Source organism: Diabrotica undecimpunctata, chromosome 6, assembly GCF_040954645.1.
Source record: "Diabrotica undecimpunctata isolate CICGRU chromosome 6, icDiaUnde3, whole genome shotgun sequence".
NCBI lineage: Eukaryota > Metazoa > Arthropoda > Insecta > Coleoptera > Chrysomelidae > Diabrotica > Diabrotica undecimpunctata.
The window spans coordinates 15,612,144-15,631,514 of record NC_092808.1 but is presented as its reverse complement, the minus strand read 5'-3'; the positions used below and the strand labels follow the sequence as shown (position 1 = coordinate 15,631,514).

Below are 19,371 nucleotides of genomic sequence, written 5' to 3'. Positions count from 1 at the left end.
GTCTTGGTTACTGTCAAACACAACAAGGGCTACAATTCAAACATTTAAAATAAAGTCATGTTTTAATTTGTTATTTGTTAATATTAGAAATCAATAAAAATTAATTTTCTAAGCGCATATCTTTCAAATTATATCCATCCGTCAGACCCCCCCTATTATATTTTTGGAATCAGCTCATTTTTATCGAAATGTCTTAAAATACAGGATGTTGCATTTAAAAAAGAGCCGAGGACGTCATCACCTTAATGTGTATCATATTGTATACTGAAATTTTATTGTAAAATGTAGAACATTAAACTTAAAAATCGGCGTGTTTTAGATTTTTTTAAAAAGGCTTTTCATTTAGGAAATATCGAATTTATTCCATACTTTACGGACACACTGTATGTATGGATTCATATATGAAACATCTTCAATAAAAGATGAAGTAGCAATCATCATTTTTTTTTTATTCTCCAAATTTTGACAGAATACCCACCACTATCTTAGAAAACTACCTAATCTACCTTTACCACCTGAACCGGTGATAACTAGATGGATAAAGATTTATAATATATAGTTTTAACTGTAATAATAGTATAATAAAGAAGGATTATGATGAATCAAAGAATAAATGAATATAATGATGTAGATAATATAAAATTTCAATAAATATTTTTTGTGACTTTGACATAAAATAAATTAAATACCTTCAACACAAGTATTACTGCGTTTTTTATTTACCTATATGCATTAAATGGATAAAAAGCATATTTTAGTGCATATTTCAACTGTTTTTTGTGCATATTTGCATGCATATTTTAGGGTTTTTTAAGTGCATACTTCCCAAGCTCTACTCATCACCGGCGGGCGAACTTTCGACACCAAATTGTCTTTGTACCTGGGGTAATCGAAGGGTCAAATTTTATTATAGGAAAATTAAAGCAGGTAGGTAGGTAATTAGCGGCGATGGACATTTGCACCCAAGCAGAACAAGCGGGTTTTCCCAATATTTATTGTCACGGCGGGGGGCGTGGCACTTGTGTACTTGTGACTAAATTATTTCAGTTGTAATTTATTTCTTGTTTGACGTTGACTTGTGCACGTATACGGATATTTAAAAAATGAGTTTGATAAAAAGTTCCCGTGGTCGAGATTTATTAGTGGTGGAGCATCATTCGTTCTCGAAACAGAAAGTGTTAAAAAGCGGCGAGATATTTTGGCGCTGCATCCAAAGAAACACTAAGTGTTCCGCAAAAGTGTTTACAATAGGCTGTGAGGACCTCACCATCACAAGAAGTGATTTGGTACATAATCATGAAGCCGATCCAAAAAAGCTTGAAGTAAAGATGGTAACCAATGCATGTAAAAGAAAAGCCCAAGAGGATATATCGGAAAAGCCTGCCAAAATTACAAGAACTGCTGTTGCTGAGTGTGATGCCAATTTGCTGACGGTTCCTGACATAGCTAGCATAAGAAAGAACATTTACAACTGTCATCGTAAACTGTTACCAGGTCCGTTACCAAGAAGCACATCAGAAGTCCATAACGCGGTTAGTAATTATTCTCCTAAAACCTGTCGCAATGAAAGTTTTTTGTTTTTAAATCATCCTGAATTAAATGTAATTGTATTTTCATGCGAGACAAATATTCGTTAGTTGTGTAAATTAAAAACTTTGTATATGGATGGTACATTTTCATACAGTACCAAATATTTTCTACAATTATTTACTATACATGGCTTGGAAAATGGACATTATGTTCCTTTAGCATACTGTTTGTTAAAGGACAAATTGTCAATGACATACAAAAATTTATTTTCTTTATTAAGGTCTAAGATTTTTGAAACATTTCAATTATCATTAGAGCCAACTGAAATATTTGTGGACTTTGAAAAAGCAATTCACTGTGCTTTATTGTATATGTGGCCCAATGCAAAAATTAGTGGATGCCGTTTTCACTTACACCAAAACTGGTTTAAAAAAATTCAATCTTTGGGTTTGGTACAAGAATATAAGGATACAAATTCAGAAATTGGAAAATGGTTAAGGCATACGTTTGGTTTAACTTATTTAAATCCAGCAGAAGTTGAAGAATGCTTTCTTTATGATTTAATGTCATATAAACCTATAAACGCAACACTTGATATATATGCAGATTATTTACTGGAAAATTACATTTTCGATAGCGCTTTATTTCCACCACACATATGGTCTAATCAGAATCCGTCTATTGCGAGGACCACAAATGCCTGTGAATCCTTTCATTCGAGATTTAATTCTTCTTTTTATTCAACACATCCTTCTATTTTTATTTTTATTGAAAAGTTAAAAGAATTTCAAGTAGACACTTATGTCAAAATAAATAGTTTACATATACCAGCAAAAATCAAAGATACTAGTGTTAAGGCTAAATTGGCATTTTTGGAGAAAATGATGAATCATCATTCCTATAATAGCAAATAAATCATTGTATACAAGTATATTAACGGTAAAATGTACAAAAATTAGGTACTAGTTGTATTATATTTAGATATTATTACAGTTATAAAGAAATAAAATGCACATTACTTTTATTAAAATAAATAAATTAATTAATTATGGTATTTTATTTATGTCGCAGCTATATTTATTTGGTGTCGAATATACCTGTAAGATAAAAACGGGAATTGGGGCTGGTGTCGAAAATTGCCATTAAATTTTAGTCGCTACCTGCTTAGTGTCGAAATTTCCTACGCCCCTCATCACTATATAAAAATTTCTAGCCTTACAGACATACCGTTACTCGGAGAGTTCACTAGCTCTCCTACTATTAAACCAAATACAACTTAAGTAAAAATATTACCTCTTAGGGACGGACGTCTCTGCTGTTTGGACATATTTAACAATACCTGGTACACTTGGATTTTTACCCATTTTTGTTATTTGCAGAAACTGACTCACAGCGATTTGAAGTCACTTGAAGCGATTTTGAATAAAACTGTGAACAATACACAATTTTCTGTCTTTTATTCCCCATAATATTTATAAAAAATACCGACGTCAGTCTCGAGGAATATTAAAAGTAATTACCAATAAGTACAAATAAAATTAAGCTTATTATTAATGTGCAAAAAATGACTATAAACTGTAAACAGATAAATATACTCGTACTTATTCTGGTAATTTCAGAGAGGTAATGTATTTTTCCAGTAGGAAAAATGTTTCTGATTCGGTTTCCTTTGCGGATTCTTGTTCAAAAATGTCCCCTTTAAACAAATCTAAAGTGTGCTTAAAGGCGAAATTTTTGGGCAGATATTAATTAAACAATTTTTTTAACAAATTTCAAAAATTCACTTTTTCTGCACCGGTTTATATTTTAATTTTTTTGTGTCAATTTAACCCTACAATGCTCAATTGTATCGGATCAAGAAGTCCGAAAAAAATACTTAAAAAAATTTAAAGTTAGTTTTTTTAATTCCAGGACATTTTCGGTAATGGATCAATTTTGATAGAAACTGCATTTGGACAAAATTATATATAGGAAATAAAATACTTAAGTACCTTTATAGTATAATATTTTTATTAATGAAATTGAAAGAAACAGTTTGAAGCCTTATTAAAACATAAGTGCAAACCACATTTGTCACATTTAACATAGGTTAATTTTTTACAATTTGGCTTTTTGCATCGGGTTCGATCGCTAGTGTAGATTGGCCAATGTCCTACAGCATCTGTTCGAATATCTTTTGGAAGAATACAGCTTGTTGGCCTTTTCTTTTTCTTCAATTGTATATCCTGTTCAATAGAACTTGTAGATGGTCTTCCTCGCTCATTTTCTGCTGTATCTACCAGTTCTGCCCCACTCAGCTCATCTTCAAATACCACTGGAATGTTTGATATGTCTATATTTTCTAAATCTACATCATTATTCAAGTCTTCAATATCACTTACATCACATTCATCTTCACTATCATCCCAATTGTCGACTATAACTTGCAATTCTTTATCTGATAAAGGCCTCTTCATATACCAGCTAGACATCTAAAATAACACCCAAATTACATTATGTATCATAAATGATACAAAAAAATTTTTTACCATACCTTTAAAAATAATAGTAGATGCTGAATAAAACTAATACTGTATGACTTGTGGATGTATAATAATCAGAAAACGCAAATTTGCACATTCAATTTTCATTAATAATCACCTATAAAAAAATTTTAATCTCAGCGTTATCGTCAACACGACGGTTAAGTGATAACTTACTAATTCGCACGTTTTATAAAATATTAGACGATATTACCAGGTTACACAATGTGTATATATAATAGAGTGGTATATATCGAATATGTTACATAGTGCTGTTTGGACTTAATATTATTTGACTGTGTTATACATGTAAATTCTCGGTATGTTTCATATATGATACATTGAGCAGTGTAGGGTTAAACAAATAAGGTTTTTGGTTTAATTAAGGTCCTTTGTCCTAGGGTTGGGAAACTGACCCTAAACGCGGATGAGCTAAGACATTAGCCAACGGCATAAGAATACAGAAGGCAACGGTAAACCACTGTATTAAAGATCGTAAGATATCCTTAGTCGAATCATCATGAAATGAGAAGACAGAGTAAGCAGACGTGTACTGATCATGGGTATCGGAGACTAAGATCCGGCAGGAAAGAGGTCAGGGCATAAACAAGGTTATTTTATTTTGTATTATTACCGTTTTACATGCATTGCTAACTTTCTACAATCGTTTTCATCGTTCTTGGCGTGTGCGTGTAAAAACACTTGCAATAAGTTGTTTCATCTGTTTTTCCTTGTCTAAGCTCGATTCGTTTACCTCCTCCAGTGGCGGAGCAAAATGTAGCATGTCAAACGAAAAAATAGTTATAAAAGAAAATTATAAATTATTTTTCATTAAATTTCTAATAACGGAATATACGTATAAATTGCGAAGAAGTATTTTTCTAGCTTGCAGTACAATAGGACAGGATATAACGAAAAGTACATTTTAAAAGGATTTTGAAATATACCCAAAAAAGTGTTAATTATTTAACCCACTTTAATTAAAAAATGATACAGATTTTTTAAGTTTTAAGCACTGTAGCGAATTCTGAACTGTTACAACGTACTGACCTTGATTCATTAGCTAATCAGTCAGCGTCTTCACTGGAACTGTCTTCATCATTGGAATCTTCCGCCAAATCGATGATAATCCTACTTTCATTTTCATCATATGTGACCATTTTTGCCCAGTCGTCCTGAATTCATTTGTCAGTATGGTTAACACAACTCGCCCACACTGCAGGTGTTGCCTCAGCTAATGCATCGCCCCAAACTTTTTTCACTGTTTCATCTCCACGTCCATGTTCTCCAATATGACGATCATAGTATTGTTTAGAAATGCCCCAGACCAACTCAATCGGATTATATTGACAGTGATATGGAGGCAATCTCAAAACCTGATGCCCATGTTCTTGGAGTAGCTCGTCTATAAAGTACCTGGTATGTTGTGGTTTATTCTGGCGACAAAGACTCAATAGCTCTGTTTTGCCCGAATCGTCGTCAAAAATTATTTTTTTCGCTCGTAACCATTCTTGTAAGTCCGATTTTTTCCAACTGGCATTCGGTAACTTTTCTATTAAAGAGCTATGGTATGAGGCATTATCCATAATAATTAAAGATGGTTCCTCCAACATTGGTATCAGCTTTTCGGAGACCCACTTTTTAAAAGACTCTTTATTAATAGAATCATGATAGTCTGCACTCTTCGATTTCGTAGAAAACAGTAATCCAGCATCTTTAACAAATCCTTGCCTACTTCCGGCATGTAAAACAACAAAGCGTTTACCTGTATTTTCGTGTCCTTTTCTGATGCTTTTCACACAGTCATCTTGCCAAGTACGTTTATATGCCCCTTTTAGGAATATCCATGTTTCATCTAAAAAAACGAACTGAAGTGGGCTTGGACTTAAAAAATTTCTCATATAATGACTCAAACAATACAGTCGTTTGGAGACAATACATGGTTTCTCACATAGCACTCGTCTACTATTTTCTAGTCTGTATGAAAACCCACAATTTTTCATAAGACGCCACAAACTTGTATCAGAACCGTCATAGAGATGCTTGTTTCTTAATTGTGTATTTAGAACTTAATTGTAACGTGTTCTCCTTTTGCTTTCATGCCATACAGTACATTTCTAATCTCTCCTTTTATAGTATCGCTGACATCATTAGTCTTTTTTTTTGTACATTACGTGACTCTCCTGGTGTAGTAAGAGCTGCCCCTGTCTTGTATTCACTCTTTATTCTTGTCACTGTGCGAAGACTGATTTTCAAAGTGTCCGCTACTCGTTCATGTACCGATGATAACGAAAGCAAAGGTCCGTTGTTTTCTTTTTCTTTTTTAAAATACTCCAATAAATGAACTACACATTGTCGCATTTCTCCTGTTATCGTTTTTCCCGGCATTTTTTTTTATTAAATAGAACAATTAGTTATTTACAACAAAAAATAATAAGTAAAACTGTCCGGAACAAATTCCAACAATGACTGACTAAAATCGACTAAAACAACATAAAATATCAATGGTAATTGCTACAATTATAAACCTATTAGCCAGCTCATTCAAGAACAATGCCACAAGTCATTATTGCAATGGGTATCGGAATAGAGAGAGTTAATTTATAATAAACTGGAATTTTTAAGGTGTCGAGAGTATTATTTTATGTAATGGAATTCCGCACAGTAAGAGCTCAAACTATTAATTAATTAAAAACTGTTTACTTATAAAAAATATTTCATCAGCTACTTCAAACCTGCATAGATCAGGGTAACATGTTAAAAAAAAAACACGTCACTGCCAGCTATCTGTATTCGTAAAGAGGCCGAACTTATCACCGACACCGTATCGGCCAAACGCATCGGTGTTATTGCTACAATACTGGGAGACGTGAGTGGTCTCTTCATTCCCTTCTCATCGCACTTTACCATGACGAACGTGACTCGCACAATTGAATTACGCATCTGTGTATCAGAGAGAGACGAATATTAAAAATTCCGTAGTAGCTTATTTCAGGCACACGCCAAGAACGATGAAAACGAGTATAGTAACAAGAAATCTATTAGAGAAGCGGTACTAAAGGTCTCATCCCACCGCACTGTACTAGTATTCTAATTAGTTGGTGCTAAAGAAGGCGGAACTTTTTAGGTACTAATTGACTTTTAAGTATTTCCTTTTTATTTTACAATTCGTCACAATGTTCCAGCTATCACCAATATGGTAAAGAATGATTCACCAATAGACTGTACTAAAAGTCTCATCACACCGCACTGTACTAGTATTTTAATTAGTTTGTGCTAAAGAAGGCGGAACTTTTTCGATATTAATTGATTTTTAAATATTTATTTTTTTACAATTCGTCACATTGTATAAGAAATGTCCCACCTATCACCAATAATGTAAATAATGATTCACAAATAGACCAGAAAAATTAGCAAATAAAAAGCCTTTTTCGTGACACTTATTGGTACAGGTATACAGGGATGAGTGCCTTAAGAACCAGCAAAATAACGCAAAAGATAGAAAACATAGTACGTTATGAAATAAAAAGAGATGCAAGTAGTAGAGGTGAGAAATTATCGATATAAACCTATAATTTACTTTACATTACATTAGATCTATCGAAAGTTTCCCACCTTTGGACGTTAGCTTATGATCTGGTTGACTTCAGTCATAGTAATACGTATAACGTAATGTAAGTAAAAACAGTTTAAGTACGAGTATGTTTTTATCCAAAATTAAAGTATTGATCAATAATAAACTGTGATTTGAGACGTCGCATACACTCTTCTCAATACAGAATTATCATAGCTTGTTATTCTGTATTCGTCAACACAGAATTAATTATCAAATTACTACTAATTAAACTGTTTACTTACATTTGCTTTATTGCCTTCAATCAGTTTTTACTTTATGCGAAATTTAAAAAATGTTAATGTTCGACGTCATACTTGTAATATTATGACTGAAGTCAACTAGCTCATAAGCTAACGTCTAAAGGTGGGAAACTATCGATAGTCCTAATGTAATGTAATGTAAATTAGAGGTTTCTATCGATAATTTCCCACCTCTACTACTTTAATCTCTTTTTATTTCACAACGTATTATGTTTTCTATCTTTTGCGTTATTTTGCCGGTTCTTAAGGCACTCATCACTGTATAGCAACTGCTTTTGATAAATTTGGCAATAGCAATGTATAATAAACAAAACAAGCAAAAGATAAAAAGTAATTTTTTATTTATAAACAATGTAAGATCGCCATTTGATTTGAAATACTAAATGTTAACCTGAAAATTATAAGGAAAATTTGGACAATTTTACTGAAAGTATAGAGAATCCGTTAAAATGAGAGTTTGTAAAATTATTTTTGTTAATTTGTTACTTAATTATTGCAAAAATAGATTCAAAAGTTGATTTTTTGAAAATTATTAATAGGTTTTTTAAAAATGTGCATAAAAAAATTTAGTTTCGCGAGATAATAGGGTCAATATCACATGTATTCAGCTATAATAATTTCAAGAAGTTTCACTTAATAGTTATTGTGAAATTGAAATTGTTTATCCCAGAAGGCTTTTATCTAAAACGTTACAGCTTATTTCAAATCGAGTAGCGAACCCTTCCACGAAATAGTTAATCGCGCAGACAATAGAATATCAATCTATGATCAGACCCATGCAGTGGCGTTGCAATATTAAACAAATTAAATTATTTGAAATCGCAAGCAAATTTACAAGCAAGTACTGAGCCCAATATGGGTATATGGGTGCCAATTCTGGGGCTGTACCAAAGCTAGTAATCTACATATTATCCAGAGATTTCAAAACAAAGTACTGAGAAACATTGTTGATGCTCCTTGGTATATCTGTAACAGCAACCTCCACCAGGACCTGGGTATGGAAACTGTGATCGAAATAATCAAGAGAACAGCAGGAAGTCACGAGCAGAGGCTGCATAGTCATGTGAATGTCGAGGCAATCCAGCTTCTTAACAACACTGAACTAAAGAGAAGACTCATAAGGACAAAACCATGTAAGTTAGTGTAAATGTATAACAGTTTAGTGTAGAAAGCAGAGTATAGTGCTGTGAAGTTATTGCATGTTAGTTTTAGTGCATTAGTTGATAGATAAATAAGAGTAAGCTACAGGGTAAGCCCTTAGATTTAAGTATTTGCTGTTTATTAAGTTAGGTTAGAAAATAACTGATAATTGGTCATTTGTGAACAGATAGCAATATACAAACACCGTACAGGTGATATACAAATACAAAAAAAAAGATAATACAAACAGCTTGTATATGATTTTTGAAAGAACCACATCCAATCTCTTTCTCTTCCAAAAAGTAGCAAGAATAAAGGGAACAAGAAGAGTATTAATAAGAATATATGGATATACAATTAATTATAAATGAAAAAGTGTACAATGTCGTTTATTGAAGTAAACAGATAAACTCTCATTAAAAATACCTTTATTTGCAATTGCAAATAACAAATCATTAGTGTTTTTTTTTTAAAACATCTAATTACAATTTCACTCAAAAGGTCATCTGTCACTAAAGTGCAAAAAATAAATTAACACACGAGTGTTAATTAGAAGCTTTTCTTATCTATTAAAAATTAGATATAATCCTTAATTAGGTGTTTATCTTACAGGATACGTTGTATATAGTCCGTTTCACCCTTTTTGGCCGATTTGATATTGAAAACCACTGAAGTAAGATGAAACTGTCAATCAAATTACCAATGGCGGAGTGGAATATATTTTCTAAATTTAAATTAATACATCGCAATAGAATATAAATACGTACAAATAATAGATATTTATAGGCTAAAACTACAAGGCAGGAAAAAAATAGTCCAGACTGACTAGTTAACAAAATCACTAATATACCAATATCAGATACTAAAACTTTATTCAAGAATCATGTAAACAAAATCTGGCAAGAAATGTGGGATCAAACAAACACAAATCTTAAAAGCATCAAACCAGACGTATCTTCAAAAAATCTTCCTATACCACCAAAACGAAAAGACCAGGTAATTATCAGCAGACTCCGGCTTAGGCATACACGACTTACGCACGGCTACATAATCTCCAAAGGACCACTACCAATGTGCCAAAGATGCCAAACACCTTTCACAGTCAACCATATAATAGAATGTCCAGAGTACACCTCAGCCAAAGCGATATTCAAGATACCCAACAGCCTGAAAGAAGCACTGGTTACAAAATTCAATGAAGTTCTGTCTTTTTTAAATTACTGTAAACTCTATAATGAATTATGATTTAATTTTTGTTACATGTACATACATGTACATTGTACCATATGTTGTTTTACTCAGAGAGGTCAATTTGGTGGAGGTGATATAATGGTGTGGGCAGGCATTTCCCTAGAGGCTCATAAAGAACTTGTTATAATTCAAGGGGGCAATTTGAACGCTCAACGGGCATATTCGGCAATGTTTGGAAGATCATGTAGTGCCATTTGGCCCATTTGTTGGAGAAAACTTTCGTCTGATGCTAGATAATGCTCGTCCGCATATCGTAAGAATACTACGGGATTACTTGGATGAAGTTGGGATTCGTTTATGAGCATGGCCGTCAAGGAGTACAGACTTAAATCCAACAGAGCATGCATGGGATATTCTGGGACGACATATTCGACGTAACCATGGTGAGTTTGAAACCATGAATGATTTGGAGCAAGCAGTTCGTGACGAATGGGAGCAAATCCCCCAAGCAGACTTTGCTGCCTTAATTCGAAGTATGGCTGATCGAATGAGGGTCGTAATTAGAGCTTGTGGAGGTAATACACTCTACTAAATATGGTTTTCCATATAAAATGTTTATATTAAAAAAATTAAATTGTTTCTTTGCAGGTTTTCAAATTTTTTAAATTGTTTATTGTTTTTTCTGTGTACCATTCTTGAGTTGTAATAAATTTGACTTTTAAATTGTGTTTATTATTAAATACTCAATTGGGAACATCTTAAACTTTTTTAAACGCCAGTTTTTAGGAAAGATCTGAGTGTCCGGTTAATTTTGCACTCCATTTTTTTTACGTTCTATGTGAATAAAAGACAGGTCAGGCCATGGAGTGGGGGTCTCTACTTTGTAAAAAATGACGTGCACCCTACCCTTCATGCTATGGCATGCTGGGCGAGCCATAAAGTCAGTAGTCAACACCCCGAGGTATGAGCGGGAACACAAAGTGTATTAATACTCATACGCTTATGAAACGCACCTGGCGCATCATAAGGGCCTTCACAAATTACTCTTTTTCAACTTATCTTGAGTGATATGTCTTTAATCTTTCCTATCAACCTCTCTTGGCTAACTCTTGTTTCGTTCGGCAACCAATGGCTATTATTATCGCATTAAAGATGCATCATGTCAATGCAAAACACCTATACAATCTGTACTTCGACACTTAAAGCTTATTTTGTAGAAAATTGAGGAGTGTATCAATGTCAATATCATGTGAAACAATCAAGACTTATATTTGCTTTAAACCATCAGCTACAAAATCAAGATTTTTGCGACAGGGTAATATTTACAGAAGAGAAAATTTTTCAATGGGGATGGATTTCATCTAGAGGAATGAGAATGGTATGGTGTATTGATGGCAGGTTTGTTGGGCAGACTTATCTGAATATTCTAGAAAACATCATGTTTCCCAGTGTAGAACAGTTGTATCCAGAAAACCTTACCATGGCCCAGCTACAGTCCAGATTTAAACCCAATCGATAATATGTGGGAGGTTATTATAAAACGGTCGTATCGGCGTAATTTTATACCTCAAAATGCTGAAGAGCTGAGGCACGGTATACAACAGGTTTGGGAAGAGCTCTCTGAAGAAGACAATTTCATAGATCCTTTCAGGCAGATGGACCGAAGACTACAAGCTGTTATCAATGCTGATGGAGATATTACAAAATATTAATTTTATTTTTACATAATTACCTAAATTTAGTATAGTTTTGGTCTTCAAGAACCTCGCTTTCTTTCGAGAATTTCTTGTTCCCTTCATTTTTTAGTAATAGAAAAACTGTGGTTCTGCTTATGTTAAAATGTTTTGGATAATTATTAAAATTTATGAATTAACATATATGTAATCAATTGTTTGTTGTTTATTTTATTATTTGTCTGTCATAATAAATATAATATAATGTCAGACCAATCAAATACACTGCTCAAAATGATCAAATCTTACTAAGAGTCGTATCAGTTTTTCTGGGAACCAGCTGTATGTGGAATTACAAAGTCTATACCAACAAAGAAATGGCCTAATAGTGGTAGAAGTGTAATATATAACTACGTGTTTTATTACTCTGGATTTAACACCCCACAAAATCGCAATCAACAAAGATGACAATAGCTACATTGAAGATTATATAAAACTAAAAGAGGATCTCATAAAACACAAGACATCATTCCATACACCAGGAAAAACGAAATTACAAAGAAAAAGGTTATGAAAGCAACTCCCGTATGGATGTTAAAGAAATGGAAAAAGAGTTAAAAAAACAAGGAATAGAATCAAAAATCTCTGAAATTAAACCTAAACAGCTAGGAAGATTAGGAAGTTCTTGTTTGTTGTGTTTTTCTTGTTTTTTAAATAAGAAAAATGCATTATCTCATTTTTTCAAAAACATTCTTTGAAACGTGCCATCTAATTGCGCATTACGGCAAAAAATAGAAAAATCTAGCAAAAAACCTTGAAAAACGGGATTTTCGCGTGCTTCAAGAAATCTCTAGTTTCTGTGAATATGGGAAATACATTGTCTTATGTTATTTTATAAAATGTTTGAAAACGTGCTATTTAATAATGTAGAAAGGTAAAAAAAAGTTGGGTAAACCCAGTAAAACACCTGAATAACTCTTGAAAACCTGGTTTCTCGCATAAACGATGGTTGTTTGCGTATTTGAGGCCTGAAAATATTCTTTTTCATATATTTTTTGAATATGAATTACAGACGCATTGATTCGGGTTGTATTGATCTCAAAAACCACGATTAACCCCGCAAAAACTCGAAAAACTCCTTAAAAAAACATGGTTTTGCGGGAGTTTAAAGGTGTTGCCCAATTTTTGAATGACCTAAAAGACTTAGTTATTTTAAGTTATATGTAGGCTATAAAGAAACTTCCATTTGATCTATTTTGATGCCTATAAAATGAGGAAGATCCCCCAAAACCCCTAAAAAACTCGTTTTTCGGGTTTTTGAGGTGACGCACCTTTACGAAAAATCCGGAAAAAACAGAAATATTTTTTTTGATCAAATAAATAAAAAAAATAGAAATAGCTTTTTTGAGGGATTATGAGAGGAATCTAAATATGATAAAATATACAGGGTATTCTATTTAAAAAATTGTACATCTGCTTTACCACATAGTTATTAATCACCCTTCAGAATTATTCGGTATATTTCCAAGCTTGGAAAATACAATTGCCTACTTCTTCTTCTAGTGCCGTCTCCACTAATGAAGGTTGGCTATAACCATTGCAAATTCGTCTCTATTTTCTGCTTTTCTTAAGAGTGTCTGTGTGTTTAACCCGGTCCAGTCGCGAATGTTTTTCAGCCAGGATATTTGTCGTCTACCAGGACCTCTTTTTCCTTTGATTTTACCCTTCATAATCAGCTGCAACAACTCGTACTTATCATTTCTAAGTATGTGCCCCAAATATGCTGTCTTTCGCCTTTTAATGGTGGTCAAAAGTTCTCTGTCTCGTCCTATTCTGTGCAAGACCATTTTGTAATATGATCAGTCCATGGTATCTTCAAAGTTCTCCTAAAAAGCCACATCTCAAAAGCTTCCAGTTTACTCATTAAGTCAACATTAACAGTCCAGGCTTCTACACCATAAAGAACAATAGAGTGGATATAACATTTTACCATCCGATATCGGATTGGCAGATTGAGTCTTTGATTACTCAGAAATTTCCTCATCTTCAATACTCTTACTCTCTCGCTCGTCTTACTGATAACTATGGTTTTTGTTTTCTTTATGTTTATTGTTAAACCAAACATTTCCCCCGGTATCACAAATTGTGTTTAGTAACGTCTGTCTGTCTGTCTCACTTTCAGCGATAATGACTGTATTGTCAGCATAACGGATGTTATTTATATTTTCACCATTTATCTTGATCCCTTCTGTACAGTTTTCAAGTACTTGAGTACATAATTCTTCGGAATATATATATTAAATAGTAATGGTAAAAGTACACAGCCCTGTCTCACTCCTCTACTAATCTGTTGCGCTTCCTTTTACGCAATTGCCTACATTTTTTTAAATACCTTTTTTTGATATTCTGTACCTGGTATTATCCACCAATGGCACACTAAAAACTTACACTGTATGTATAAAGCACAGTCTTGTTGAGAAACATTGACAATTTTAAAATTATTTATTACAGCTGGCAGTTACTTAGGTAGATTGTAAACTTATTATTGCTATGTCACACTGTAGGTTATTATTAATTACATTACAAACTTAGTGGGAAAATTCATACAGATTTACATTAAATTGACTATAAAATTAAGCAGGTTTCGAAAACCTTGAACTTTATTTCATTTTATGAGGTTTTAGAACAAACAAAACGTTTTATCAATAATTAAATTATTTGCTAAAAATAAAAAATTTTCCCCCTGGCACCCCATCTGTTGACGCTCTGTATACTCGATTATTGACAAAAAATGCATTTTACTATTAAAATTTGATAAAAATATTTAATTAATTTTATTCGATTGACATTCAGATGGCTATGTAAGTAACATTTGGGTATTTTATTTATTAATTCCTAATTAGTGGATCAGCATAGTAAGTATATACAACCTAGGAATATGAGTTGGAAATAATGTCCTGCATGATTGTTTAAGAATTCTTAATCTCTTCACAAGTACTAGAAGGTGATTATTCCCTCCCTGGAATATAATGGGCTATGTTTGCTGTTAGTTACCTTGTAGGTTGGCCAATCTAGTAGTTCAGTTAACTTTTAACATGTTTTCTATAGAAACTATAAATCTTCTAAACAATATAACAAATAAGTATATTCACAATACATCAAATTTTGCTAGGCTAGTATTCACTTGTAAGAAACTAGTCAAACTCTCATCATTTTGACGTTTTTAAGATATGAAAGTGTACTTTTAAGGTGTGATACGAATCAAGATTTATGATATTTCCAGTTAAAATATATTAATTTATATAAGTCTATCATTGTGTGGATCTTCAGAATAATCACAGTATAATGTACAAATATATAATACGTAGTGAAAAATCATAGAATCAAGTAAAGAAAAGTAGACTGGAGAAATAAAAAGAAGCAGACTAGCTTGGGCAGTATTTAATAAACTCTCTTATTAATAAAGATAAAAAAATACTCCCAGTATCTAAAACAAAGGTCTTCAATTAGTTGTAGTACATGTTCATACATACAGGTCTAAAACATGGACCTTTATTAACAATATAGGTGAAGCGAAAACTCAATCTAGGAAACCCTCATGCTGAATATCAAAAAAGATAGGAAAAGAAACAGCTGAATTTGCAACCAAACCAAAGTAAACATTATACCAAAATCAAGTAGCAAAACTTCAATAAAACTGTTCAATAGACATCCACTCAATCATGTTTTACATATCTATGTAGATAATAATCTCAATGTAGATATGGCAGCAGAAAACCATGAAGCAGTGACCATAAAAAAATACAATAAACTACACATTTCCTCAGTAACTTCCACCTAATCTGAATCATATAGCACTCAAACTGATCATCCTATTAAAATTATTCAATATTGTTCTGAAGCTATTTTCTTGTGGCATTTTAAATTAATTACTATTTAAATGGGAATAAGCCACAATTAAAGGTTAAAATACGTTTATTGACGTTTCAATTTCCACTTCGGAAATCGTTCTCAAAATACAAACATTAGTAAATTAAACAAATTTTGTTTTTTGTTACTTAGTGAAAAATTTTTCTAATAATTTAATTTTATCTGACTCCGCGACACAATTGGTCTCATTCAGCATAATTAGAGCCACTTCTTTGGTTTTTCTCTTTTTACCATCCGTTTCTTTTAGGACTATATTTGAATCATTCCATTGAATCCTATGTTCATTATCCCATGCCTGTTTACATATTTGAGATCTATCAAATTCTCTATTTTTAATATAGGATTGATGTTCACTGAATTCCTCGGCAGAATGTAGTAGGATCTGGTTACCCATATTGAAAGAGGAAGTTATTAAAAGGAAAATACCAGTATTGGTAAGTGAGTAACATATAGAGAATACATCATTTATGTTTTTTAAATAACAAACATATAAAATCGGAATTTGGTGTTTATTGAAGGTAAACTAAATGCACGATCAAATACTTACCATGTCGGGATAATATTATGAGGTTTTTTTCCTGGTTTTTCCCTCATAATTTACTATGGAATCACTAACAGGAGAATTTTACTGTCATCATGGCATGTATTTGTCTTTTTAAAGACGAATTACATGTTATGATTTTTTCTCACGGATATTCTCAAGTTAAAGTTGATTTCATGTAATCGAATGAACTATCTTATATGTAAAGTGGTCCCAGGAACGCAACTCAACAATATTGGCAATATCATTTTAAAGTCGTCTACTTTAAAATGTATAATGTATGTCTGAATGGTCAATATAGATGAGTCAGATAAAATTAAATTTAGAAGAATTTTTCACTAAGTAACAAAAAACAAAATTTGTTTAATTTACTAATGTTTGTATTTTGAGAACGATTTCCGAAGTGGAAATTGAAACGTCAATAAACGTATTTTAACCTTTAATTGTGGCTTATTCCCATTTAAATAGTAATTAAAATTATTGAAAATTTAATAAAGAAGGTTAATTAAAAGTACAGTAATTAGCAGCCAATAAAAACTGAAACTACACAAATGATGGTAATGTAACCAATAAACCTATTTTTTGTGTTAAATTACGATAAATTAGAAAAAAAAACTAATAGAAATTTCTTGAAGGACAGGCAATACCTACAATAATTTTATTTATGATTTTTCAGAAATTTTTATATTATTCTAGTTCCAACATATTCTATTGTTTTGATGCAACTTAACAAATTTAAAATTTTTAGTTATAAACAAATGACAATAGCTATAATTTATTAAAAACAGGTCAATTAGCTGCAAATTTTAGCGAAACTTGAATTTTTTATATTAAAGAGTAACACAATATAAAGTAGTATTGAACAGATAAACTTACATTTTTCCTTTAATGCTAGTCCAACTTGATATCAACAATAACTTTCTATGAAATAGTATTTTTTCAAACATTGGGTAATATTTAAGTATTTTAGACCTGGTCAAAGATTGTTTATCATAACATCATAATTCATAATAAAGAGCAAAGAGGATAAGGATTATAATAGAGAAGGGATTATACCGTTATATCGGAACAGGTTCTGTTACTGTTATTAAAAGTCTATATTTTAACAAATATACTTATTATAAACACAATTCGAACTTAAAAATATATCATATAGCAAAACCTATAAATACTAAAAATATAATTAGAGCCCTAAGACTGGTCTTAACAGGACGTGCTGGTGAAAAGATCTGTTGATTATAATTGTTTCCGCATTTCAGGGATAAAAACACCATCATCCCAGGCTGCTTGCAATTCGTACCGAGAAAGTAAAGTTGCTACGTATATTTAGTTTAAGCGTAACTTGAAATGTGCTTGGTCAACCTGTACCACCTTTTGTGCTTTTTAAAAGCCAAAGGTTTAAACCTGAATGGTCTGATCACTTGCCACTATAACAGTTTGATAGTACCCACTATTGTTATTGGGCCTCCTCCCGCTCCCATAATTCGGTCCTTTTGGGATTCTTAAAGATCGTATAAACTCATCCAGCTCTGTCGTCTGAGGTTTCTTCTGTTATTTCCGTAATTCTACACGCTTCAGTTTCATAGCTTATATTCTTTTATATATATTATATCTCAAAAGCTATTGTTACAGATAAAGACAGTATGACATGCGAAGTATTTGTTTCGTGTCCTACCAATATTTGATGGAGCTGAAAGTTACCCAGATATTTCCATAGCTGAGGAAGCGAACCGCATAGACATAACTTTATTTTGTCGTACCAGCAACACGTCACACGAGATATAACCTATGAATAAATCGGTGTTTAAAAGCTTTGAGACATTTTCGGACCAAGAACTTCTATAGTTTTTAACAACAAACCTATAGTTTTTAATAACAAACCCTGGCAAGGCGATTATCCAAGTGAGGTGGCGGTAGGTCGCTTAAGCAGGGGTCGCCATGTTGCTTGTAGTCGTTTAGCGTCATCGCTTCACGGATGATTCTTGATTTTAAGGAGCGGATGGGGGCGATAGTTTTTGCTATTTCGAAGTCTATTTTGTGGCCTGTCTCTATATGATGTTGGGCTAGGGCTGAAGTAGTATCGGAATGTTTGACTGATATAGTATGTTTTTAAATACGGTTATGGATTCGTTGGTTTGTCTGTCCTATGTATGTACGTGGGCAACTGGAACAAGGTATCTCGTAAACATCATGGTCTTCATTGGGGATTTGATCTTTTACGGATCTGACGAGACTAGACAACTTAAAGATGGTTTTGATGTGTAGAGGAAGAAGAGTTCTACTGATCTTGTCAGTGACACCTTTATTCATTATTTAATGCATCACATGCTCCAATCGGACCAATAACAACATAGATACGATCTAGTGCCGGCGCTGGAGTTTTCATTACTGACAGACAGACAAAATAAGCAAATTAAATATATTGATACCGAAAACTTCTAAAGACTAGCTTCAGAAAATATTCTCTTTTAGTTGGTAATATAAACTCATATTGCAAAAGTTATACTATATATGTAGAAATGCTTCCTCATATTAAAGTTAATGTTTTTTTTTTTATTATTTAATATCAGTTGCATCAACTACTAAAGGATATTAGCGACATGTTACATTGAGTTACAATACATAATTAATTTACGATAGATGAAAAATATGACTTTCTTTAAGGAAATTTACAATATTATTTTTACAGTTTTCGTCTAATAATGCTTTTGGATCGTTGTTGAATTTTTCTTGAATATATTTTGTACAGTTCACCAAGTGTTTTACATTTGGAGTTGTCTTACATCTGTTACATACCGGTTGATTCTTTTCATCAAATAAAAATTTATGCATTATACGTGTATGACCTAAACGTAATCGATCAATTCTAACCTGGTTGGCCCTGCTTGTGTTTTGTTTCCACCACGTTTTTATAGACGGTTTAATTTCTTTTTTTTTTGATGAGTTATCTCATTCAGGTATAACCAAC

At 32.3% G+C, this 19,371-nt stretch overlaps 1 protein-coding gene across 1 annotated transcript in view; it reads right to left on the bottom strand.

Annotated features, from left to right (window-relative positions):
- Nucleotides 1–17,437, bottom strand: part of LOC140443178 (phytanoyl-CoA dioxygenase, peroxisomal-like) — a 36,587-nt gene extending 19,150 nt beyond the window's left edge. The window contains exon 1 of the mRNA XM_072534275.1: nucleotides 17,280–17,437. Within this exon, the coding sequence (XP_072390376.1) occupies nucleotides 17,280–17,350 (71 nt within the window). The 5' untranslated portion in view covers nucleotides 17,351–17,437. The remainder of the gene's footprint in view (nucleotides 1–17,279) is intronic.
- Nucleotides 17,438–19,371: the final 1,934 nt, after the last annotated feature.